At 36.2% G+C, this 27821-nt stretch overlaps 2 protein-coding genes across 4 annotated transcripts in view; one reads left to right on the forward strand and one right to left on the reverse strand.

Moving 5' to 3' along the window:
• Positions 1-17: 17 nt before the first annotated feature.
• On the reverse strand, positions 18-2327 carry LOC135588884 (uncharacterized). 2 transcript variants are annotated; one of them, XM_065081230.1, is made up of 3 exons: positions 2219-2327; positions 459-540; positions 18-327 (listed from the first exon to the last, which is right to left on the reverse strand). In XM_065081230.1, the coding sequence occupies exons 1-3, from the start codon at positions 2273-2275 to the stop codon at positions 161-163; spliced, it is 306 nt and encodes a 101-aa protein (XP_064937302.1). In that variant the 5' UTR covers positions 2276-2327; the 3' UTR covers positions 18-160. The 2 variants fall into 2 exon arrangements, with proteins under 2 accessions (XP_064937302.1, XP_064937301.1); XM_065081229.1 differs by having other exon boundaries at positions 18-330.
• A 5022-nt stretch (positions 2328-7349) lies between these two features.
• Positions 7350-27821, forward strand: part of LOC103994175 (ADP-ribosylation factor GTPase-activating protein AGD3) — a 29893-nt gene continuing 9421 nt past the window's right edge. Inside the window, exons 1-10 of one of the 2 annotated variants that reach the window (XM_018830915.2) lie at positions 7351-7854; positions 16212-16288; positions 19262-19362; positions 19500-19570; positions 21510-21572; positions 21674-21718; positions 22826-22891; positions 23021-23068; positions 23179-23274; positions 23358-23399. In XM_018830915.2, coding sequence (XP_018686460.1) covers positions 7810-7854; positions 16212-16288; positions 19262-19362; positions 19500-19570; positions 21510-21572; positions 21674-21718; positions 22826-22891; positions 23021-23068; positions 23179-23274; positions 23358-23399 — 654 coding nt within the window. In that variant the 5' untranslated portion in view covers positions 7351-7809. Of the gene's footprint in view, positions 7855-16211; positions 16289-19261; positions 19363-19499; positions 19571-21509; positions 21573-21673; positions 21719-22825; positions 22892-23020; positions 23069-23178; positions 23275-23357; positions 23400-27821 lie in introns of both variants that reach the window. The other variant, XM_065194394.1, reaches the window with a different exon arrangement.

Genomic DNA, 27821 nt, shown 5'->3' on the forward strand with positions numbered 1-27821 from the left:
GTTATTAAAGTACATGGTAGCTACAATCACCTGTACATTTCTTATCATAAATTTTCTTATAATATGTACATGATTACATCAGAAATAGCATCTGAAGCTATCCCAGTTATAGAATTCAATCTAGGTATCTAATAGAGAAGGCTTTGTGCACTTTGCAGCACTAGAAAGCATCAGGGCATTTCAGTCTAAAGAGACCCAATGAGTGGAGTTTTTTGTTGGTTTGGAGAGTAGTAGTGAGTCCTTGAGGTGATTTGCTCTTTCTGGTGTCCACAAATCCCCTCACTGTTACCTCTTTCTTGCTCAAGTCCACCATGTACTCCATCAGTCCTGCTAAACACCAATTCAAAGAAGGGGCCAAAGGGGAAATTTTTCCACTATAAACAAAGGCACAAGACAAAATGGATTGTTCATCAATTGAATGAGATGTAATTTCAAGTGCTGCACCTGTAAATTCTTACCATTCATCTTGGACACAACCTTGGAGACCCTCTGCCTGCAGTGGCTGCAACCCATGTTGGCATTCATGACAACCACTTGAACCTGCAAAATATGGCAAATTTTAGTTCAGAACTGCAGCAGATCAGCTACAGCTTGGGTGCTAAAGTTTTTGTACAATTTCTGTGCTTCCAAAGTTGCAAGTCCTTGATTTAGCCTCTATTTGTTGTCTTAGCATATCAACAAGGATGACAAAAATGTGTTAAATCTACATGATTCTTCAATTCTGCTGTGCAGAAAATCTGGAAACAAAATCCACAGTGCAAATGTGCACTATGTGCATAATCCTACAAGGTCTGACATACTCTATGTCAGCTTAAAAGACTGATGCACAGCAACATAATTTTCCACAAGAGCATCAAGAACAAAATCATCTTGCCTTATCAAAGCATCAGCTGCTCGAGTTTGAACCACTGATTTATGTCTAAATAAAAACAATTGTTCTACAAGAAAGAAATATTGATCATTTAGTATGTAGTGTATTCAAATTTTGCAATGCTTCAAGATGTAAATTAGGCATGAGCTTCCTCTAAATCAAGTAAATCATGTTCATCTGTCCAAAATGTGAGAGTTAAGAGTGAGTGATTACAAGAAGTAGTATAAATTACTTGGATGAATATCGAGTGCATTTATAACAAGTCCTTCATGTCGTACTCGTCGCATTGTGGGGCCAAAGAGATAAGGTTGCACTTCATGTCCATATCCTTTTGGCAGAACATTAAGGAGATCTAACAAAAGAATATAGTGGGAAAATAATGCACGAAAATTCCCCATCCACCATGTGCAGGTAATACAGAATAATTTCTAGATGTACGAAAAGTGATCGTTGCATGTGAAATCTATGAATAAAGGAAGGCAGCACATGATGCCTCCATGATCTCTTGATCCTTCTATTGATCTGATTAGTCTCATGATCTTATCCTCCCATATACCTGGAAAAGTTCCATGTCTAAATAAATGTGTGTGAAACCATTTATGTTGTTGATCTAATCAGTATCATGAACTAAGCATTCCATATACCTGGAAATGTTTTATGCTCCAATAAAATCTATAAATTTATATTCCACTTTCGGCATCCAGATATCATCTATGAATACAAAAAAAAAACACATGGAAAACTATGTCTTGTATGATCATCTCATTTCTTTGACAGAAGAAGCAGGTGGTGATTAGCTCAAAGAATATTTTACAGGATGAACAGAAGTTTCAGTTTAGTCCAGTGAAAACTGAAGGCAGAAAACCATGTCAAATATCCTCATCCCATTTTTTCGCAGAATGAGAAGTTACACATTGAATTAGACACTGAAGAAAGAATACTAAAGGCAGAAACTGTCATATATATTGCAGTGATTTGTTCAGAAGATATCATGTATCATGAACAGAAGTTTCACTTGGATTCAGACACTGAAGAAAGAACAAATTAGGCAGAAAACTATGTGATATATCCTCATATCATTTCTGACAAAAGCTGTGACAGGTCCAAAAATATTTTGCAGCATGGGAAGAAGTTTCACTCCAATTCTCATACCGAAGTAATAATACTTAAGGCAGAAACGGAATGATGTTTAAATGACTGCAGCATATGAGAAGGCAAATTCTGCATAGAACACAAAGAAGTGCTCATATCCAATTCAAATTCTAAGGAAGAGATGCCAAAAGCTTACAAGAAAAGAAAAGCTAAGGAAAGCAGCAGCATGGATGAAAGAAAGAGAGAAGCTAATACCGAGGGGAGGCTAAGATTCTCCACGGACCTCAAGGATTGTTTCGTTGTTCCCTCCATGGACGCACGCAGCTCATTTAGGCAACTGCTCTTCCCATTGTGCAACACCTCTACTTTTATTCACCTTTTACATCGCAGGACCACTATAACACTATTATAAGTGATTATTAGGGATAAAAAGAGATATTGATCAGAGAAGATATATAATCTATTAGTAGAAACAAATATATAAATGTGAATATAATAATAAAAACAAATAACTTTAATTATATAAACAAGAATATCAATTATAATATTCACTCATGCATCATCATATCTTTTATAGATTACTCACAAACCTAATCAACATATTATTTCAAACACTTAAGTGTAAGGCTTTAGTAAATTAATTAATAATCAATACAATATAACTCAAGTTCTTAATTGACATTAATTATGATCAATATATTATTTCTAGTCTAGTCTGGTAGAGCCTTGAGCATGTAATAGACTTTCAACTATACATACATAATGAATATTTTTTTATCTTATTCTTTTTTAAGTTATTTTAAAATACTTATTTTCATTGAAATTTTTTACTTTTATCATTTACTAAATAAAATTGTATACTAAATCTCTCAATCAATATATCATTTCTAAAATAGTCTTAGTAATCCTTGAAATTTATTTTTGAATGTTTGAATGCCAATATATAAGATGCTTCATTCATATCAACTATCTTAAAAACTCTTAGTGATAAATCTTTTGGTTTAATACAATAAACTAAGATCATTGTTCATAAGTAAAATATTATCTACATATAAACTAATATAATAAACTAGCTCCTACTAACTTTCAAATATAAATATTGATCACTAGTTTTTTTTATTTTAAAGAAAATAATGATGTTATAAAACTTTATATATCATTATCTGGAGGCTTATTTAAAGTCATAAATGGATTTTATATCTCTTTCATTTTCTTTACGAAATATTTAGGTCAATTCATATAAATCTATATCCTTGTTCAAAAATTTTATTTTCATAGTCATATGATGTGACTCAAAATTATAATAAGTTACTAATATTATGATGATTCTTAATGGATTTATTTAAAAAACTAGAGAAAATTTCTCAGTATGGTTGATACATTCTTTGTGAGTAAAACCTTTGATCATAAATTTGATCATTATATCATTTGATAATACCCTTTGAGTCATGTTTATATAACACTCTTTTATCGTAATTGATAATTCGATGGGTTCTCGCACATCATTATAGTCCATTGATTTTAACTCTTTTTCTATCATATCATATCATTCTTCATAATTACTATTTTTCATAATTTATAAAAATAATGAAGGATCATTTTGATTCCTATATCATAATCTGATTATTGTATATATACCACATAATTAACAAAAATGATAGATTTTTTATATTATTAAAACTATTGATTATGATTATTCTACAAGTTCATTAGCAATAATATCAATATTATATATGAGTTGTTCACCTTTATCAAATCATTTAGTTATTTAAAAGAATAATCTCTCAAATATAAAATGATAAAGGAGTATCAACCTGTATCTCCTTAATGTTAGGATTAAATTTCAAAATTTTCACTCCAACCGATTTGTTATTTTCTAAAAAATCTTGCATTACTAAATTTAACCCTCCTCGTACTACAATTATGATAATAAAATTTATATCCCTTTAATTTTTTTTTGGATAATCAATAGAATAACTTAGAAATAGTCCTTGAATCTAATTTCTTTTTATGTGAATTGAATACTTTTATCTTTGCATGATAATCCTAAAGATATAAATGTGTCAAGTTGGGTTTCCTACCATTCTTAACTCAAATGTAAGTTAATGGAATTAATTTACTAGAAACTTTATTTAAAATATATATAATCATCGAGCTTCTCCTCACATTGATTTGGGTACAAAAGAATAATTCATCATGCATCTAATTATATCTATAAGTGTACGATTTTACCTTTCTACCATCTTATTCTGTTATGGCACATCTAGTAAATCATACTAATCACAAATACATTGCTTTTCCAATAATCTAGCAAAAGAACTAGAATTATGATCAGGTTCATCGTAATTATCATAAAATTTATCACCTATGTTGACTTTTTTATCTAATTATCTTTCGACTTTATTTATATACACTTATAAGTGTCAACAACTTGAGAACTTATATGAATTAGATATATAATAGTCATATCTATAAATGTGATAAAATATTTCTCTATACTAAAATATGAAACATAGAGTGACTTGTAGATATAAGTATATATAATATCAAAGAGTTCATGAAATTATGTTTTATTCTAATATTTGATTCCAGGATCATCGCCAACTTAAAATTCACACTAATTCTATACAGACCATCATAAAAAAATAAATTTTTATTAAATCATAATAAGTTTATCTTTATCAAAATAGAAATAATATCATAACAATTCTAGATAAAGAACTCAAATTTTTAGAATCATCTCATCCACATCTTCTTGTTAAATCCGTAGGAGATCCTATCTTTTTATAGATGAGAATAGAAGATTTGAGATAAGTAATTAGGAGAGTATCTCCCTATCATATAAAGAATTCTATCATAATTAAATTTTTTATTGATTGATAATCATAACTAAAATCTAATTATATTTATAATATATCTAAGCTAACTAGAAAAATATAATTTTAATAAAGGGTGTGCCATCTAGTGCTATGTGCATAAGATCCCCTACTAATTCTACCAAGTGAAGATTTCAAAATGGGCCTCGCCGAAGATAACGGTGCACACAACCACTCCGATTGGACCACCATCAAGGTGATGTGCCTGATGCAGGGGAAGGGGAAGGGGAAGACTGATGATGCCATAATCGTAATACCTTTGCGCATCAAGTTAACGAGATGCATGTCACTGCGTAGTACATGGCCAAATACCTTCCAACCAATAAGCAGGTAAAAGATAATCGAGTCTTTCTTCCTTCAATAGTACTTTTCTTTTATGGATGTGCTGAAAAATATTATAATTATCTTTAAAAATACTATAACTATTATTCAACTAGATGGAGAGATCGATAAAGATATTGCTTGAAACCCAAATAAAGAGAGATATCAGAAATTTTATGTGATGATTAGGTATCTCTTAGATTAAAAAAAATATATAATTTGATTGTTAAACTAATGAAGCTCCATTGATCTTATTGTCGGTTATTAAGAAATAGTATATGCAAAAAATATTATATTGAGGTGAATGTCTACAATTACTATGAAAGATAGAAAATATTGAGGTTCATCGCTGGGAAGGATGAGTCCAATCTTGTTCAAATGGGAAGATCATGGAATAATGTAGCTCATCTGCTCTTTCTTTAGAGTTGTTGTCGCTGTCAACCTCCTCTTTTGTTCCCATTCCCTCAGACAAAGCTTTTCTCTTCCCTTGCAGATCTTGAGAAAACAAAGACTCGTAGGCTACCCATTGTCTCGTAGCACCAACGGAACATTTCCTCCTCTTCCTCTTCCTCTTCTTCTTCTTCTTCTTCTTCTTGCAACCAAAGAAAAAGGTGCGTCAACAATGCACTATTTGTAATGTCAACATCCATTCCTATGTTTACACCAAGAGATGGACCAAATTGCACACCAACCTCTGTTGCTTAGATAGATATATTATCATCGTCACTCAAATATCATCTGTGAAGGATGAAATAACACTGTAAGGATGTTTACCCACTGCAGCATCTTTGACAGTTCTCACATTATATTTATTTATCTGTGTTTTGTTGTTCATCTTCCCATCTGTCATTATAATGAACTTATTAGTGACAACTGATACCTTTTTCCTCTTTTTCACATGGATTTGGCCACCTACATGTGGGCATACTTCCTTTCCATGCTTTGGTAATCATGTCTGTCTGTCGAAATGCATCATTAGTTAGTCCAAAGTAGACTCCTTTTATTAATAATAATAATAATATTACTTTATATTCAATAGATTAGTGGGTTTTCATAATAATCTATGTTAAAATATTACTGTTACATTAACATATTTAATAAGATTATAAAAGGGATCAAAATATAAAATTATAGATAATATAAATAACAAATAGTATAAAATTCATGATAATTTACAATGTTTACACAACAAAATCTAAGCTAAATAAGGATAAAATTTACTATTAAGATAAATATAATTACTTTAATTCATGAACCAACAAAAAAAATTTAAGGAATTTGTTAATTAGAATGTCAATTCTAATTCCGATTTGATGATAAGTTAATCCAATAAGATAAATAATCATGTGACTGACTCCTTTAGAGTGGCAAAAAATGTGGTAGCCCTTAAAGTCATCAAATAGATCCAAAACCATCTACTCATGCATGTAAACTAATTGTCCCTTGCATGTAGTCATAGCTGCCTATGAATCTTTGACCCTATTCATCCATCCAAAAATTCAGCATTTAAAGGTAGCTAATAGGTTGATGGGTGAAATATTCTTGCAAAATAGGAAATTTGAAGTTGCATTGAGTTATCATCAAAACTAATTCAATCATGATGACTCTCTAGCTGCAAACTTTCTTATATGGTCCAACTGTAATTATTATTATTATTATATATATATATACATACACACACATACAAAAGTACTATTATACATCTCCATAAGTTGACCATCAAAGTAATAATATTGAAACTTAAACTAATATTAATAACCTTCAATGTTATTGCATATATATATCACTATAAATATATATATTTAAGAAATAGGTCAAATAGTATGTGTTAAATAAAATAAGGTGCATTTTGGACTTTTAAAGTGTTTAATATATTTTTTAGCTCATTGGTAACTATGATCAAATAATGTTTTAAATATTTGTAAGGATAGTATATTTATATATATATATATATGTTATATTAAAATTGATAGAGGCGAATATGTTATTTCAAAACTTTGAAATGAAATGACAGCGGTGTAATCCGTTCATTATGCCGAACGGGAGGTGACCGTATCCGACTTCCCACAAATAGTTACCCCTAAATCTTCCGCATCGCCCCCCTTTTAACTCCCCCGTCAAATGCGGTCAATAGTTTAATCCCACACGAAAGAAAGAAAGAAAAGAAAAGAAGCCCACTTTTTTACCTTCTTTTTTTCCTCTCTTCCTTTTTCTTTAGCTCCTCGCTCCTCCCCTCTTCTTTCCCTCCGTTCTCTTCTCTGCGATTCCTCCACAAATCCCTTTGATCGACGCGGTTTCCTCTCTCTGATCGCTGTTTGCTTTCCCTAATCTTCTCCATTCTGTTCGAACTCTCGTGGTCTGAGACCTTGGCGCTAAAGAGCTCGCCTTTTGGATTAGGGGAACGTCCACACCGGTGGATTTGCCGGAGAAATGTCTCTGGAGATGATCTGGGCTGTGATCATTGAGTGCATTTAGGAGAAATAAAAGGGTTTTGGATCCGCCGGTGCTGGACTTCTTTGGTGGGCGTGCGATCTCGCTCAGTCCTGTGTCCTGTGAGACAACCCGAGTGTTCCGTAGGTTGAGCCGGGGATAGGAGTGTGCGTTGATGAGGATTGTCTGTTGGAGGGAGGGGAAGGTTGCCGCTTCACCATGTACTTCGCCAAGCTTGACGATTCTCCTATGTTTCGGGAGCAGGTGAGAGGCCCTCTGAGCTAATTCTATCTTCATTCGTACTGCTGTATTGCGATTGTGGTTTTACGTGCATTTGGATGTTAAAAATGTTGTTCTCCAAAGCGACGTACTGCAAATGGGGTTACGTTGTTTAACAGAATTTAAAAGTTTATTGGCATCTTAGAGCCGGTTTGTTTCACTGATAATTGGAGTTTATTGGTATTGAAGCGGGGAAAGAGAGATAAGATAGGGTTTTTCTGATCAAGACAGAGTGTTTGCCACTTTTATTCATTGAGAACTTTGTTTAGTCTTCCTCTATTAAGCTTGAACAAGAGAAATTCCTTTTGACTAGATGACAAAGATCTCCTAAATAATTTTCTCAACGAAAGCCTGATGGAGTATAACTTTCGAAGCTATCCAATGTTTGTGACTTTCGTTTGGTTGCTATTTTTCCAAGGTTGTTTTTCAAAAAGGCTGCTGCATTGGAGTCCATAAATTGATTGTTTTAATTAATAATTCAGTTAGGTAACACTACAGAGGAACCTCATTATGAATTTTCAGCTGATAGTGCTAACTCTCTGTTCAGTAGTTTCCAAAATGTTTCTTAACTTGTCAAAGAGACACTTGTATTTATTTGTGAAAGAGTTAGATTCCACTGACTTCAACTATCTTTTTCTTACTATACTTTCCTCTTTTCGAGGGTACTTATAATTACAATGAATATTGGATTATCATATTTGTATGTTGCTTATATTATATACACTTCAGTTTTGCAATGGTTTATACCAAGAGCTCCACATGACAATGGTGATTCTTGAGTAGGTTGACATTGAAAGAGACTGACAAGTTAAAGTGTTCACTTTAAGTTTCAGGCTTCATGTTAATTCTATTCAATTTGCATAAACTTTTTAGTTCAATACTGGAAGTTTTACCTATCCATACAGAATGGCTGTACTTAGTTATTCCAACTGGCTCTACCTTAGCTTGGTTGCAGCTTTCCTGCCCTATGTAATGGAGTTACACTCTATAGTTGCTCACCTCTACCAAAATATTTTCATAATGCCTGTTCCTCTTGCAACATAAATTTGTGTAGCTCATTTTTTACTTTCAGAGATATGAAAAAGTAAGAGAAAAGATTTCTGTCTTTTCTCTGGTTCTTTGACATCCTTGTATATCTGGAACATCATCCATTTTTATACTGCAGTATTTTTCAGATGAGTCATGGAAGTATGTAGTCACTGCTCCTTGTATCTTGATATTGCTACATCGAGAAGCTTGCCTTTGGCAGTTATCCTATTGTGGTGCATGGAAAACTATCCAAAACAGTACTTCAGTTCTTGTATTTGAGTAGGGAATGTAAGAGTTTTTCATTTATGCAGCATTGTTGCAGTGTTGCATTGACACAACGATATACCATATTGTTTCGGACTTAAATGATTTTGTCTAATTGTGCGGCGCGCTTGCGTATCCTTTCACAAAGGGTTAGCCTCCCAACAACCTTGCAGGGTCCCTAAGCAACTGCAAAAGAGAAAACGGGTTAGAAAGCAAACAAACACTCACAAAATTATTGTCGTTGTTCCATATAAGCTTAAACTCAAGATCACATAAGCAAACATTAAACCAAACATTTGTAGACATTGCAGAGTACAAATATGGACTTTGTAAGCTTTGAATGGTCACACGATAAAGGGTCCAAGGCAATATGTTGCATGCAAGTCCCCATGTACTAGTGTCCTTGGGGCATCACTATGGAACCAAGCAATGGACTATCTCTAGAAGCAACCTAGAGCCCTATCCAACCATGTGCTACTTAGGGGTTATAGGGGTCCGAGATGGCTTACATTTTCTTAGCCATCACTGCTTATGGAAATCCCTACAAGTTGTAGGTTAAAAGCTTCATTTTTGGGTAGTTTTACCTCCATGCGATGATTACACATAACTATGCTTACAAGCATGTTCTCATCCTTTGCTCAGTGCTTTTGCCTGCCTTGAGTACCATCAAGTTAGGTTGATGACGTTGAGCCGTAGCTCGAACTCAACCATCCAACATTTGTGTGCTATGCATTCTTCTCAAGCTTGCTTGTCTTTGTTGTCACGGATAAATTTATAAACAAGGTGTTCGATGTAATGCTTATATATGTTCGTGTTTTTTGGTTTTGTTCATGCTTTGCACAGCATGTAGAGAGCTTGTAGTAGGCTTACCAGCCCCATTTTGGTTGGCTTTTATGGTCGTTTCAAGCTTGTAAAAGCAGGTTGTGTGCAGTCATTATGTAGAGGCAAAACTGCCTAGAAACAAGCCATCTAGGAATTATTTTGGGGGTTTTCTAGCTTCGCAGAGTGGTGCAGAGTGTTAGCCAGTATAGTACCCAGGAGCTACCCGGGTGGCACATGGCTGGATGGGCTTTTGGGGTAGTGTCTAGGGCTGGTTCGTTGTTTTTTTTCGCAGCAGTGTCATGTGGGCACTTTTGGCAACGATAGATCACTTTAGACCCTTTGTTATCCAATCCTTCAGAGTTTACGAAGTCTATGTTTGAATTTGCAATGCCTATCAAGTGTTTGTCGAAATGGCTGCTTGTGGGATCTTGAGTTAAATACTTCCTTTAACCCATTTTCTCTTTTGCAGGTCCTTAAGGGATCATAAGATGTTTTGGAGAGGCTGACCCCTTACGAATGGACACGCAAGTGTGTCGCGCAACTTAGGCAAAACCAACTAAGTCCATGACAGATGGTATCAGAGCGGAACAAGCACACTTAGAAACACATGACATGCAAACGTGGGGGACCTAGCGAGGCTGCGTTGAGGGCAATTAACACGTGCGATTGTTTGAGAGAAACGAGCTTTGAGATGTAAGGAAAGGAGTTGTTCAGAGTAACGGACGTTTAAGATTGACATTCAGAAGAATGACCAACCTTTTGCGTGAGAGGAACCATGAGAACAAGCGAGTTGGGAAGAATGCATAGCGCATAAAGATTGTGATGACTGAATTCGAGTTGTGGCGTGATGTTGACAACCAAACTTGACGGTGCTCAAGGCAAGTAAGGCGCTTGGCAAAAGATTAGATCATGCGAGGAGGGATGGGTTGCTCAGCAACTGAAAGAGTGCAAAGCTCATAGAGGTGAGGGGAATTGTTAACTTGAAGAATTCGATACTTATGAAAGGGTTTGTATGTGGGCGATGGACTATCCATGGCCATCCCAGTATGACCGAAACTCGAAGCCATGGAGCACTGCAACTTTCTCTCTGATATAAGAAGGATATGTCCATGGGAAGCTGAAGTGTGTAGCAAGTTCAACATGTTGCTATGCCTTGAGGGGTGCAGCGGGGGCTGTATTGGCGAAGAGTCGCAATCTAGCAAGTGCGTTTAGAGGGACGGAATAGTACACAGTTTATTCAGCAAGGCAGAGTAGTCCAAGGGGATAGTGCTCTCCGAAACTTCTAGAGGGAATGATGTGAAGAGAAAAGTTGTTCCAATGAGATAGATATCTAGGAGAGATAAGTCTCGGTTCTTCAGAGGGAGAATCATGTGCAACATATTGCACATGTTGAGAAGGGGTACCTTAAGGCAACAGCTCCACCAAGCTTAATGGATCGAGCGAGCAACAAGGAGTCGTCGCATGATCTTGCACGAGGTAATGCGTTGGTGGGCGCATTGCAAGATCAAGTGGGGGAGCAACCCAAGGCAACACCAAACGAAGGCACACTTAGCGTTGATGTGTAGATTGGGCTCAATAGAAGGTTGACTCATGGAATGGTGGGCATGAGGGCCATCATCAATTAAATGCAAACCGAGGAGCAGAACAACTTGGGTGGAACTTAGTGAAGTGCTCGAGCCACATAAAGGGAGTCGACATAAAAGACAGAACATGGAGCGGAGACACGAAGCTTTCCTTAGATAAAGGTCAAGGATATGAACTCTTGTAGAGGCAAGAGTGAGATCATGTCGTTCCATGAATCTCTCATTTTGATGGAGCGGACTCATCTTGCATGGTGCCAAAGTCGAAGGGAGCTTTGAAGCACATGTACGTTATCTTAACGAAGCATTTGACGGAGGAACTAAGGTGACTCAACTTGCAGAGGCAAAGTTGGCGTCAGAAGGACTTGTCACGGGACAAGAAGATGCGGAGGCGGGTACTCTTGAAGAATATGTCATAGTGCTACCATTCAAGTTGTCACGAAGGAAGCGGTGCATAATAGAGATTATGCTGGGGGCAAAGGCCCAGGATCTATACAATGACTCATAAATTTTAGCAAAGTCGATGGACTTCGACAACTGCTAGGCGACAGGCTGTCTTAGAGTTGCGCTTCGTTCGTGTGTGACATGACAACGGGTGGACGAAGGTCGATTGCCAAAGGAACGAATACAATTTTGGAAGTGGCGAAGGCCCTGCGATGTGCTGGCAGAGACCACACATAGAGAGATCGAGTTTATCCTACAAAGATTAGAATGTAATGGAAATGTCACTAGGAAGCGACATAGTCCAACAGATTATGGTGGAATAATTCGAGACAATACAACACATATTGGAGAAGTCCCGTGAGGGACTTAATTATACGAAGGTATGATCGGGAGCTACTAGGAGCCTCACTTTGGTGAACAATATGATGATAATAAAGGTTATGGATTCGAGTAAATGCCATGGTACCGTAAAGGCAGGTCTTCCGTGCATGCATCGAACTTTGCATCAGATAAAGGTCTTGGTCATATCAGCATATGAGGGTTGTGTATCATCAAGGAAGAATTCTAAGTGTAAGTACCAGTGAGTCTCATGAGGGGGATTTGATTATACAGAGGTATGATTGGAGCGGTTGTAGAGTTGGGTTGTTTCAGAGCTCATATTTGCTTATGGGAGTTCGATAAGTCAGAGGATAAGGTCGAGTGAGTGAACGTTGCTACCAAGAACACAAAAGAGAATAGAATCGGTACAAGCCCTGCAACGTGATGGTAGAGGCTACACATGAGAGTTGCAGTCTGTTTTTCCATCGACTAAGAGAAATCTTGGAGAATACAGAGGTGTTGAAGCAAGTGGTCGAAAGGGGCGAGGAAGCGACGATGAGTCCAGAGGGACTTAGCCATCCAAAACTAAGTGTTGGTTGGAATGAAGGTGGACTCGAAGGAGTGTCATAGTGCCATAAAGGCGGATCTACTGATCGCGAAGAAAGGGATGCAGATGCGAGGCGACGGATAGTAGGGCTATGGGCATGACAGCGCTATGGTACCACAGAGGCAGGACTTCTATGGAGTCATCGATCCTTTACTCTCATTGAGGGAGAGCGTATGGTTCTGAGAAGAGTTCGAGGAGGTAGGGAATGTAGAGGCAAACTCCAAATACCGAGATACGGTTGAAAGACAAAGGCTAGAGAACTTTGTAAGATCGGTATCAATGGGCTTCTTATTAAAATAGTCGAAATGAGGGATTTCAGGTTAATGCAGGAGTGCTCAACAAAGGAACAAAGTAGGTAGTATGCGGTGTTGTACCTTTTTTACTCAGAGTAGGTGGTAGAAATGATGGAAAGGATGGTACAATCCCAGAGGCGACCAAAATTATTAGATACTTGTTTCAAGTCGGGACAAAATTTTATTCTTTTTAGGCAAAACTTTTTGTATTCTAGAAGTTCGATGGCAATGAGGAGGCGAATCACAGTAGCTAACTCAACGCAAAGTGTGCAAACACTTCGGGTGCTTTAGAAGTATGAGCAAAGAGTAAGTGAAGGCCAGTAACCAGCTCGATGCATGAGGTACAATCCTCGAGGAGGCGAGTGAAGTCGAGAAACCTTTGCCTTCTTAACTCTTAAGATAATGGACGAAATCGAGTACCCTAGTTCTCTTATTTATCTAGTTGAGGAGCTTTACATATGTTCAAAGACCATTCGAAGAAACTTAGTGAAAGCCAACAATCATCAAATCCTCACCAATGGTGATCGTTTCAATCGAGAGTAGATTGTTCACTTTATTTCCTAACAGATTTCCAATCGAAAGCGAAGGTGATGTGAACCTAATTGAAGGCAACAACTAAGCATAAGAGGAATCGATGGGCAAATTTTGTAGAGGAAAGACCTCAAAAACTTTAGAGTCAGTGAGGGAATGTTCGTTAAAGCTCTAACAGGTATCCAATCAATTCAAGCGGCACAAGACGTTTGAGACTAGCACACAACAAGGAAGGTCTCTTCATCTGAAGGGTGCACAGGAAGCAACAAAGATCATCACAACTCGATTGATCCCACAATAGAGCTAGAGTCATTGGCGAGATGAAGCAGCGTGCAGATCAAAATTCAACTAATCAACAATTATGGCTAAGAGTAGCTGGGAGCAAAGAGGCGTGTTGCAACTGTACTAGAAGATTGATCCAGCAAAGGTGAGGAGATGCAGCGTCCGCAAAGGCTTCGACAAGGACGTCGAAGGAATCAGTGGAGGAGAATATCACGGACAAAATTGTAAACAGGGTGTTCGATGTAATGCTTGTGTATGTTCGTGTCCTTCGGTTTTGTTCATGCTTTGCACAGTATGTAGAGGGCTTGCAGTAGACTTGTCAGTCCTATTTTGGTTGGCTTTTGTGGCCATTTCAGGCTTGTAAACGCAGGTTATGTGCAGTTATAATGCAAAGGCAAAATTGTCCAGAAACAAGCCATTTAGGTAGTCATTTTGGGGGTTTTCTAGCTCCGTAGACTGGTGTAGAGTGTTAGCCAGCATAACACCCAAGAGCTACCCGGGTGGCATATGGTTGGATGGGCCTTTGGGGTAGTGTCTAAGGCTGGTTCGTTGCCTTGTTTCATAGTAATGTCATGCGAGCACTTGTAGGGGCTTTTGGTCGCAGTGGATCATCTTGGACCTTTTGTCGTACGACCATTCAGAGCTTGTAAAGTCGATGTTTGTAATTTGCATTGTCTATCATGTGTTTGTTAAAATGGGTAATTATGGGATCCCGAGTTAAATGTTTCCTCTAACCCATCTCCTCTTTTACAGGTCCTTAAGGGACCATAAGAGGTTTCGGGGAGGTTGACCTTTTGCGGACGGATACACAAGAGTATCGCACGACTTAGGCAAAACCATCTAAGTTCGTGACATTGTGGTGTCTCTCATGAAGGGTTAACCATTCCTCTTAATGGAAATATCGAATGCCCTCTCTATTGAGTGACTCCTTTTCCTACATCTCTATATTTGTTTCCCTAATTAGTCATATGTGCAAATTACCCTCCATGCAGCCCCACTAGGTTCCCATGTTGTATGCTAAGTGTTTTTTAGTGTGCTTGTCCTGCTCTTATACCATTTATCATGGACTTAGACTTAATTGATTTTACTTAAGTCGTGCGATGCCCTTGTGTGTCCATCCGTAAAGGATTAACCTCCCTGCAACCTCACATGGTTCCTAAGGGCATGCAAAAGGGACAATGGGGTAGAAAATAAACAAACAAACACATGGGCAAACTATCGTGGTTGCTCCATTGAAGCATAAATTGGGATCCCACAAGCAGGCATTAAAGTAAACACTTGGTAGACACCACAAAATTCAAAGATGTATTTTGGAAGTTCTAAACGGTTGTGTGACAAAGGGTCTAAGGCGGTCCGTTGCATGCAAGTCCATGCGCACAAGTACCCCTACAACGCCGCTGTAGAACCAAGCGATTTTCAGGTGCTAGACACTACTCTAGAGCCCTATCAAGTCATGTGCCACCTAGGGGTTCCAGGGGTCTAAGATGATTTATGTTTTTGGCCGCACTTTGCTTATGGAAATCCCTGCAACTTGCAGATTGGAGGTTCCATTTTGGATAGTTTTGCCTTCGCGTGATGACCGCACACAAGCTACACTTACAAGTAAACAAAACCCAACCAAAATGGGGCTACTATACAAGCCCTTTACATGCTGCCCAAGGCATGAATGAAATTGAAAAGCATGGATATTATATTGAACACCTTCGTTACCAATAGTAGGTGACAATATGGTGGATGTATTGAACGACCCTTTAGCAATTTTTTGACCCACTGTCTGTGTCTATTATGAAACCTGTGTTGCATTGTGCTGGCACATCATTGTCACAGTTGTTTAGTGAAAATTGGATTCTTGCTTTAGTTATCTTGATATATGTAATAGTGAATATTGAAGGTAACTGCTGTAATTGAACCTGATTAATATTTCAGTGTTCATCTTGTTTTTAGGCATCTGTACTAGCTTCATCATTGTAGATAAATTAGTTAAAGAGATAGAGGAAATTTGTTGGAAATACAATTTTGATGCTGTAGTCGCTACACAATACAAATTGCTAGCTTTTGTAATGTCCATGTCTTATTGTTGTCAATAGGAAAAAGAAAAGCTATTATTTCTTTTCTTCATTGATTTTTCTTTCTTTTTCATATTAGTAATCAATTTTCTCTTGTGATAAACAGATTCAATCACTTGAAGAAAGTGCAGAATCATTAAGAGACAGGTGTCTAAAGTTTTATAAAGGCTGTCACAAGTACACGTATGTAAATATTTATGTCAGTTTCAACATATTTACTAATTCAAATACTCTCTTTTGGGATGAGATCACATGATAAAGTGGGTATACAGATTTAATAGATTCTGCACGATACTGATCAGGATTTTATGACGTGCAAAGTTTCTCTTGGGCAAAACTTCAATTTTACTTTTCTCAAAATTTCTTGAACTCGTGTTGGAGATTGGCTGACTTACTAATGCAAAAGGAAAATTTTTTAAATACTCTACTGCTGTGAAGTTTGCTTTAATAAATAGATTTGCACTATGGTTTCATCGAGCTAGTAAGCAAGTGTAGATGTGAACTAATTTGGTCTATTCAATCATCAAATTGTGCTAGTATAAACAATTATTCCATTATTTGCTAACACAAGTTCAAATATATGCTTAAGATCAAATGAATCTTAGAGCTGATATATTCCATTATGCAATCTTAGGCTTTAGCAAAAGATTTTTTTAATAATTTTCAATATTGTGTGAAAAATAAGCTAAAACGTAGATTTCCTCTATTGGGGACTGTAAGGTTATATAATTACAGACAGGACAATAAAGTGAAGAATCACATGTTCACAGGATGTTATGGGTTTAGATAAACCAAAGTTATTTAGTACTCCTTTTGTAACTCATTAGCATGAATTACAAGTTAACATGATCATAAATCTGAGGAACATTTTTTCTTATGTTTTATGGCTAATTGAATGAACCTTATCTTATATTTCCATTTGGACCTACATTCATTATATTCTCTTGATCAGGCCTCAATCTTAAAGATCTATTGGGGTCCATTTTAACAAAGAAGTGGATCTATGGCACTGGCGTGACTTAAATCTCCAAGATTGTAAGATACCTTTCATGAGTCTGTATATGAGCTAGGACCCAAGTTAAGACCTGACTGAGCCTCAACTGGGGCTCTTGCTTCGATGTAATCCTAGTCTTTCTTGGATTATAAATATACTTGTATTTTCGCTCTTACTTTTATAAGTACATAGAAGGCCTAAAAAATCCCAACTAGAATCAATTTAGTGTGTAGAAGCCCTTTGAATATAGTATTGATTAATGTAGCTACTTATTAGAGTTGTGTTATGATAGTTCTAGAGACGATGGAAATTTTTTTGTTCCACAATTTGGATAATGGTAAGCCTGATAGAGCTACTTTGCTAAGGAATAACGAAAGAAAGGAATGAAAGCCTGCAAATAAAGGCTATTGCAATGTCTAAAAACATAAGATCCTATGAGAAGTGAAGTTGCAAACACTAACTCCTTTGTACTTCCTCTTTAATCCTCTTATCTTTCCTTATTTTTCTACATCTTTCAATTTCTTTCAATCTCTCTTCTCTCTCTTCCACTCTAATCTACCCTTTTTTCTTTCTTCAAATCTTTCCAAGGATGCTTTCTTACCTTGAATAAAGAAGGTTTTTAATAAAAGGGAAATATTGTATTATTCTTACTAACTATGAAGAGAAAAAAATACAAAAACAAGATTGGTTTGCACAATTTCCTGTTCCATTGATCATCATCTTTTAGCAGATCATTGTCATAAAAAATGCAGCTTTCGTGTTTGAGAAAAGGGATCCAATAGCCTAGTTCACCTTCCATTGATTGATATGAGGGGGTTGTGTTGTTTTTATACTAACAATGGACATTCCATGCTAAAAAGGGTTGGAAAAACCTACACAGCTAAGCCATGCTTGCTTGCTGCAAGTATTTGATTTTATCAAGGTCTTTATTTTCGGATACCGTACTCGTGTCGGTCCATGGTTGGACCAATAGAAGTCTGGTCTGTTCTGAGATATCGACACATGGTACACTGGAATATACTGTTGGATCATACTAATTGGGTTGAGAGAGGGGAGAGGAAGAAGGAAGTCAAAGAGGAAGATGAGGAGGAGAAAAAGAGTAGGTGGAGGAGATGTACTAAATCGGGCAGAGGCAGCAGGGTAGCGGGCAGGTGGGCAGCAGTGGTAGAGAAGAAACTCGCAAGGAGTCAGTTGTCTCCTTGTGACCCCTAGATCAATGTGACTGTTTGTGACTCTTCAATTCTTAAAAGAAAAAAATAACTTTTTAGTGGACCAGGCCGGACCATCCGGTTATAAGTAGTCCGCATCCCGATCACCAGTCAACCATAAATGTTGGCCAAACTGTGCCGAACCTGTGGAGATTGAAAACCTTGGATCTTATGTTGTATTAGCATCTTTATGTTTAATTCTGCTCAATCTAACCTAGAATTTTTTTTCATTGTAGAAAACAAACACAGAGATATTCAACTTAGCAGACAATTGACCTTTTCGTTTATAAGTTTAAGATATTCCCAAATAATGACTTGGGATGTCCCTTTTTGATTTATAAGATGATTATAGAATGTTGAATTGCATTTATTTATTTTTTTCTGTAAGATTTGTATACCTGGACATATTTTTTGGGTTTAATGGAGTAATACATGGACCAAGTGTTGCAGTCTGTTTCTGCAGAACAATAGTCTGAGTTTAAATAGTAGCCACCTATTGATTCTAATGGCTATCTATGTCATATAGAACTTTAAAGATTGTGCAGAAAATGAAGATGAAATACATGGATGCTTTTCACTTAGTACGAACGGACACGTGCATACTGCATAAGGCATGAATTGGCAGTTGTGTAAATGACATACCAAAAACTGCTGGATTCTTGGGGTTCACCATCCCATTGGATCATCAAATTCCCAATGATATAGCAATAATGTATTGATTGTTCCCTTATATCTTGTTGCTCATTTATTCTTTGTGCAAGGACCTTCCAAGCAAATAAGACAATGCCTGAAAATATGATAGCTAGTATTAGAACATGCAAGCTTACCCTTCAGTGCAGAATGCAAACAGATTTATGGTTCTTCATGCTCCTTGTTTCACTTTTTTGATGACAGTGTTAGTTTGCTTGGCACTTTCATTTTTATATTCCTTTCATCCTTCCTTTTTCCTTGCAGAGAAGGACTTGGAGAAGCATATGATGGAGATATAGCTTTTGCAAGCTCCCTAGAAACTTTTGGAGGAGGGCATAATGACCCAATCAGTGTTGCTTTCGGAGGTTAGTCTTGTATTTGCATTTCACTGTCAGGTTTAACATCATTTTTATGATTTAATTATCTAGAGATTTTGTATGATTACCACACAAGTAGGGAATAAGATACCTCCTTGTTTACCTGTAAACTATATTACTTGTAGGACCTGTCATGACCAAATTTACAATTGCTTTGAGAGAAATAGGAACCTACAAAGAAGTTCTACGTTCCCAGGTAAAATGCCTGAACTCTTCTTGTGCAAGCATCCAAATTTGTTTATGGTCTTTTGATTATTGCTAAGTTCTCATAATTTTATTTGAACTACTATTGGACTTCCACCTTCCACCAGATTGAAGAAAACAATTTCTGCATTTAGATTGAACTGGTTAAATTCTTGATAACTTCAAATTTTTGTCATATCTTGAGCTATCACAACTCAATACATGGCCCGAAGATCTAATATACTTTTCATTTCTTTTTGTGCTAGGAGTCATACAAAAACCCAGTGTTAAAAGAATGGAAACCATGTTTCTTGCAATACTGTCAACTGAAAGACTGGCATACTGAAATTTCTACTTGATAGATAAGAAAAAAAGGTCTTTAATAAGAACAGAAAATCAAAATGTTGCAAATAAGATAAAATTCATTGAAATGCTTACTATCAGATTGTGTTTTGGCTTTGTTATTATTCAGCTCAAATTATAAGGATAATTTGATATATAACATAGTTTTTTTGATGGGGATATGTTGCTACCTTTTGTAAGCAAACTTGTAAACATATTTCCTAGATTCTAGATATATTCTTTTACGTAGGAAAATGTTTGTTCATGCCTGGACAAAGTGCTTACTGCTTTGTTTTCTGTCATCTCAAAATCAATTAATCCAAGGTTGTCAAACTCGTTTTGCTACCTAGAAAGTGTAGATAGTCCATAAACTCAGATGATGGGATTGTAACATCTACAACCATAAACTCAGATGATAGGATCATAATATCTACAACCTAGTCAAAAGTAGTTTTCAAGTACCATAAATATTTTCATTTATGTAACCTAGTATTATTTAAAATGGGCACCAATCCAATCAATTTGCAAGGATCAAAACATCACAAGTAATTTGATATTTGGCAAGCAACAACTGTCAACATCATTTTCTGAAGATTAACAATACAGACCCCAATGTCAAGAAACATTTAAAAAATATAAACCATGAATTATTCTCTTGTTATTTTCGGACAATGCATTATTGTAAGTGTTTGACAAGTGATTACTGCACATAATTGAGCTGTTTGTGAAATGAAAACACTCAAATCTGAAATTAGAGTTCATGCCCAAGATGTAAAGCGAACTATTATTGGTGCATTTAGCATAAGAAATATGAGTTAATAGTTGAGAGTAATTAAATGTTTGATCTTAGTGCACAATTCAGCATAAATCACTTTCAGTTTAGATATTAGGTTCATTTTAGATATTGGAGGAGTGAGGAAGAAAGAAAAGGGGAGGAAAAGGGCATAGAAGAGACAAGAGGGAACAGGGAGGGTAGGGCAATGAGTGTGAAAGGATGGGAGGAGGGAGGAGGCAGTTGTTGGCTTCAGAAAGAAAGGATGAGAGAAACAAAGAGGGAAATGAAAAGGGAGTGTGGATTGATCATGGAGAGAAGGGAGGAGATAGGATAGAAGAGGTAGAGGAGGAGTGAGGAGATAGTGGATAGAAGAGGAAAGTGGGAGGGCAGGGCAATGGCAATAGGGACAGAGAGGATGGACTTAACAGAAATGGGAGGAGAGGAAGAAAAGAGGCAAAATAGGAGAGGATGTACTTGCTCACAGAATGAGGCGGTCAGAGACGTGGATGGTGACTGGAGCTAGGGCTGTGAATCACCAGTGTATGGAGCAAGCAATGCTTTATCGCACACTGGGGGGCTGTCTCTTTTAAGATGAGCAAACTTGATGGACTTGAGACAACTCATGAGACATCTGAGTTGATCTAGACAACTTGAGAATTGACTTAATTTAAAAGGATATTTGTTTTTTAACATTTCTCCATCTATGACCCATATCTAAATTTTCACATTTACCTTCACCTAGTACTTGCTTATCTCCAGTCTTTGCTTTACATTCTCTTGCCTATTCCGGACATCATATATTTGTTGCTGATTTTATTGATCTTTCTTTATCCAGGTTGAGCACATCTTAAATGACAGACTGTTGCAATTTGTAGAAATAGATTTGCATGAGGTCAAGGTAGAGTTGTTACCTGCTGCCTTTTTATGAGTCATAAATATTTTAGTGATTGTTTTAAGTTTTAACTAATATTTTTTACTTGGAATATCACCTTGATGCAGGATACCCGCAAGCATTTTGACAAAGCTAGCCTTCTGTATGACCAGGTTTGCATTTGGGATTGTAATATTGTGTACTGGTACTGCATTTTGTCAAGTGCTCATTTTTCACACTGATTATTATTTTGAGCCAAAACAAGTTATGTTATAGAACTATCCTTACATCTAAGTGTGCTTACTGTGTCAGGAACATATGTTAATGCAGTCTTATTTTTCTGAGTTATTACCCTTTAATTGAACTAAATAAACTTGTTTCATGTGATGATGTTCACAATATGTCAACTGGAACTGGCAAGTGGAAATCTAACAATATTATTTTTGATGACTCATCCCAGCAAGTTACAGAATGCATTTATATTGTAGCAATTAGTTTCTGTGCTTAAACCTTAAGTGTTAGTCTGACAGGAGTTTTGGCTGATTTCTGGGTCTGCAAGAAAGTAGTAGGGGCATTAAGTTGTCTTACAGATACATAAATTCTTCTAGAAAGAAAGGATAAAAAGTACTAGGGCCATACCTATGCCAATGGTTGGTTACACTAATGCTTTTCATAGCTTGTCAATGCAATGATCAATTATTTTACTCTACAAAGAGGTTATTGTAATTTAAGACATTGTTGTGAAGGTGAATTTTAGAATCCAATAATCTCGAGCCTTAGGACTGGTCTCCTTTTCAGATTCTCTTTAATTTTCTTTCCTGAAGGTCCATTTTTTAACGGATCTCACCCTGTTGGAGTTATACCTGGCCACCAGATGGATGCAAACTAGCTCCCTCTGGACCTGAAATTGACACAGTAGTTATAAGTTGTGAAGAACATATTTTGTCATGCATACACCTTTTTAAACTCGTTGACAGATGATCTAAATTTGTGTGATGTTAAGTTTTTTGTGTGAAGAGTTCATTATATATATTGCTACTGTGAGCACCATTCTTAATAGTTTATAAAAGCTAATCTTAATCTTGATCATTTTCTGTACTCACATGTTTTTGGATTTTTATTACAAAGCGATTTTTCTTGTTGGTATTCTTTTGCTGGTTTCCTTAGAAAACTATGATGCAGTAGAGCAATTAAATATTGCTTTTCGTTTCTAGAATAATTAATATATTTTTCACACCATTAATTGCTGTAAGTTTTCACTCTTACAACATGTATTGCAGGCCCGTGAGAAGTATCTTTCGTTAAAGAAAGGCACAAAGGCAGACATAGTCACTGTCTTGGAGGATGTAAAAACGAATACCTTTCTCTTAAAATGATTTGTTAGTAAAGTGGTTTATTTTTTTATCATATCTTTATTTGTAGTGCCTGATATTAGAATTTAAAACTAACTTCTTTATATGAGATATGTATTGCAGGAGCTCTATAGTGCAAGATCTTCATTTGAGCAGACCCGTTTTAATCTGGTAAAAGCATCCCTATATTTTTCCTACTCAATTCATTCACATCTTTCTCCATGTACTTATCTATGTTATGTTTACATCTTTTTCTAAGATGAGATCATCCCTGTAAGCAGGTTACTGCTCTTTCTAACATCGAGGCTAAAAAGAGATTCGAGTTTTTGGAAGCTGTTAGTGGAACAATGGATGCCCATCTTCGTTATTTCAAACAAGTAAACTCGATGTTGCAGTTTAACATGTTATTGTATTTTTGTTGGACTGGCCTTGCACATATAATTACTGATCATCTGTTCAGGGGTATGAATTGCTGCATCAGATGGAGCCATATATTCACCAGGTACATCTCTATCCTTTATTGAATGCCTTGTTTATGTATTTCTCTTCCTGTGTTTCTTACAAACTTCTTTAATAGCCAAGTTATGTTTATAATCACTTTTATCCTTGGCCAATGCTTAATATAGTTTATAACATTTGGTTGATAGAAACTATCACCAAATCCATTTAATGAAATCTTGTTTACTGTATGTGGTTGTAGGCTTGTAGCTATTCCTTGAAAATGTTATGTTCTCAGGATTTTTAAACCTAATTTATTAGTAGAAAAATTACATTTAAATAAGAATAAAGTGTATATAATTATATGCATTAGATAATATTCTTAGATTAAGTGGCTGTACTGGTCTTAATCATTACTTAATCTTCCTAAATATGCATCTAATTATATGAAATGATAAGAGTTAAATACCTTTAATTGGAGAAAAATTCCATCGGTTTCCAAGTCAATCCCTCTTTTATCCAAATCAAGAGGTTGATTTCTACTAATCGCCAATTCGAAAGTTTAAAAATGTTAAGAGTATGAGAAAGAGTGAGAATGAGAGAGTAAAAGAGGGGGAAGGGAGGAGGATTTAAAGGGTCAAAACAGGGTCCATGGTAAATTTGGCCATTGGGACCTGGTTTGATGGGAGAGGTGACCAGTATGTTTGAAATCCAACCATTGATAACAGTTGAGTTTTGATCGGTACAAGAGGCATAACTTATTGTGTACCACCCAAAATGGGGCAGATCGATCATATGTTTCGTACCATATTGGGTGGTATGACAGTTCATTCAAACACCTGCTTTGGTTTGTTGCGGAAGAACAATATTCAAAGTGGCCATGATAACCCAGTTATGATGTTTTCACATTGAGTTATAGTTTTTTTTTTGTTTTGTTATCAATGAAAACATTGTAACTTAGTGCAAAGTCACTATGACTCAGATCTTTCAGTTGCAATACCCTCTGGTAAGAATAGTTTTGATTTGTTGTGAAAGAACAACATTCAAAATAGGTACGATAACTCAGTCACAGTGTTTGTTATTAATGAAAATATGGTAACTCCTTGCAATAACGGTGTAACCCACCTATTTAGTTCAAATCCCCACCTTTGACCCATTTGGACAACTTGTATTCATTTTTCATGGAAAAACACTATTAACAATATGCATTAACACTGTTACACCCTCCAAATATTGTAACACAATACAGTGACACTATAAGACAAAAAGGGTTCAAAACCACTTCATTCAGTTCAATTGATATGATTTTGAAAATGGAAGGCATCACATTGAACCGACATTTGAGTCTTTGTCCCAGAAGAATACATGACAAGTAACGTGTGGAAGAAAACAGTGAAAGTCGGTGCAAAAGCATTGTAACCTAGCTCTTTGTTCCACGGGATGTCCCATCTCAAGAGAATTTTACATCTCAGGTGTCTTTGCCCCACAGGAACCCATTATAATTCATCAAAGACCGATGTAGACAACCCCAAATAGTTGGAACCTATTACTTTGTTGTTATAAATACAATAACTACAAAGTCAATTATCTCAAGACTTATATACATAAAAATGGATTGAAGAAAACCAACAATTGTATCTAAGGTAAGGTTTCGAATATCGGTCTGTGTCGGCATACCGAGCTCTGCTCGATACGGTATATACCGGTATATATTGTCGGTACGCAAGGGCGTACCGAGTGGTATACCTCGGTAACGGTCGAAATCCGGGGCGGTACCGGTTGGTACACCTCGGTACCGATCAAAACATTGGTACCATCCGGTAGAGGACAATCCACGTATCGGTATCCTCTCGGACTGGTATATACTGCCTGGTATCGAAATTGAGAACCTTATTGGTCTGTACCGATATATTGATTGGCCAACGGTACGTACCACTCCATACCGAAGTGTCATGTGTCGATACAACGAGGCTTATCAACGACATGAAAAAATGGCCGAAAATAGTTCCAAAATTTTCTGAAAAATAGAAAAAAAAAGTTGGATTAGAGTTTTTAAGTAGAAAATAAATATAAATTTAGTATAATTTTAGTAAAAATAATCTAAATTAAGAATGATTAGTGTCACATATTTTTTTCGGGCTTTAACGAGTATCTTTGTGGTACATTTTGGACCGTTCTTTCATGATGTTGAATTATTTATAAAGAAATTATTTATATTATTATATTATTTGTTAAACAACTTAAATTTTAATATTCAAATGAATCAAGTAATCGATCGATAGATATACCTGGTTCTACCATGAAAAAGAACAATGAGACTCCATGGGCAGTAGATCAGAGCCCTCGATCTTATGTATTTGTATATCAATTTGATATATTTGTCAGACCCAATCCTGAAATTGATCCCATGACATAGTATATTGATACATCATGTGCCATTGATTCATCAAATATGGTGATGGTCATAGTTCGATTGCCCTCGATCCTATGTATTTGTATATCAATTTGATATATTTGTTGGACCTAATCCTGAAATTGATCCCATGACATAGTATATTGATATATCATGTGTCATTGATTCATCAAATATGGTGATGGTCATAGTTCGATTGTCGTGAATCACATATGTCCGAGGCAGCTCCTGAGGCAAGTATGATTGTGGCATTTATTGGTGCGGAGGTATATATTGTCGGTACGCAAGGGCGTACCGAGTGGTATACCTCGGTAACGGTCGAAATCCGGGGCGGTACCGGTTGGTACACCTCGGTACCGATCAAAACATTGGTACCATCCGGTAGAGGACAATCCACGTATCGGTATCCTCTCGGACTGGTATGTACTGCCTGGTATCGAAATTGAGAACCTTATTGGTCTGTACCGATATATTGATTGGCCAACGGTACGTACCACTCCATACCGAAGTGTCATGTGTCGATACAACGAGGCTTATCAACGACATGAAAAAATGGCCGAAAATAGTTCCAAAATTTTCTGAAAAATAGAAAAAAAAAGTTGGATTAGAGTTTTTAAGTAGAAAATAAATATAAATTTAGTATAATTTTAGTAAAAATAATCTAAATTAAGAATGATTAGTGTCACATATTTTTTTCGGGCTTTAACGAGTATCTTTGTGGTACATTTTGGACCGTTCTTTCATGATGTTGAATTATTTATAAAGAAATTATTTATATTATTATATTATTTGTTAAACAACTTAAATTTTAATATTCAAATGAATCAAGTAATCGATCGATAGATATACCTGGTTCTACCATGAAAAAGAACAATGAGACTCCATGGGCAGTAGATCAGAGCCCTCGATCTTATGTATTTGTATATCAATTTGATATATTTGTCAGACCCAATCCTGAAATTGATCCCATGACATAGTATATTGATACATCATGTGCCATTGATTCATCAAATATGGTGATGGTCATAGTTCGATTGCCCTCGATCCTATGTATTTGTATATCAATTTGATATATTTGTTGGACCTAATCCTGAAATTGATCCCATGACATAGTATATTGATATATCATGTGTCATTGATTCATCAAATATGGTGATGGTCATAGTTCGATTGTCGTGAATCACATATGTCCGAGGCAGCTCCTGAGGCAAGTATGATTGTGGCATTTATTGGTGCGGAGGTATATATTGTCGGTACGCAAGGGCGTACCGAGTGGTATACCTCGGTAACGGTCGAAATCCGGGGCGGTACCGGTTGGTACACCTCGGTACCGATCAAAACATTGGTACCATCCGGTAGAGGACAATCCACGTATCGGTATCCTCTCGGACTGGTATGTACTGCCTGGTATCGAAATTGAGAACCTTATTGGTCTGTACCGATATATTGATTGGCCAACGGTACGTACCACTCCATACCGAAGTGTCATGTGTCGATACAACGAGGCTTATCAACGACATGAAAAAATGGCCGAAAATAGTTCCAAAATTTTCTGAAAAATAGAAAAAAAAAGTTGGATTAGAGTTTTTAAGTAGAAAATAAATATAAATTTAGTATAATTTTAGTAAAAATAATCTAAATTAAGAATGATTAGTGTCACATATTTTTTTCGGGCTTTAACGAGTATCTTTGTGGTACATTTTGGACCGTTCTTTCATGATGTTGAATTATTTATAAAGAAATTATTTATATTATTATATTATTTGTTAAACAACTTAAATTTTAATATTCAAATGAATCAAGTAATCGATCGATAGATATACCTGGTTCTACCATGAAAAAGAACAATGAGACTCCATGGGCAGTAGATCAGAGCCCTCGATCTTATGTATTTGTATATCAATTTGATATATTTGTCAGACCCAATCCTGAAATTGATCCCATGACATAGTATATTGATACATCATGTGCCATTGATTCATCAAATATGGTGATGGTCATAGTTCGATTGCCCTCGATCCTATGTATTTGTATATCAATTTGATATATTTGTTGGACCTAATCCTGAAATTG

Source organism: Musa acuminata, chromosome BXJ1-8 (genome assembly GCF_036884655.1).
Source record: "Musa acuminata AAA Group cultivar baxijiao chromosome BXJ1-8, Cavendish_Baxijiao_AAA, whole genome shotgun sequence".
Taxonomy (NCBI): Eukaryota; Viridiplantae; Streptophyta; class Magnoliopsida; order Zingiberales; family Musaceae; genus Musa; species Musa acuminata.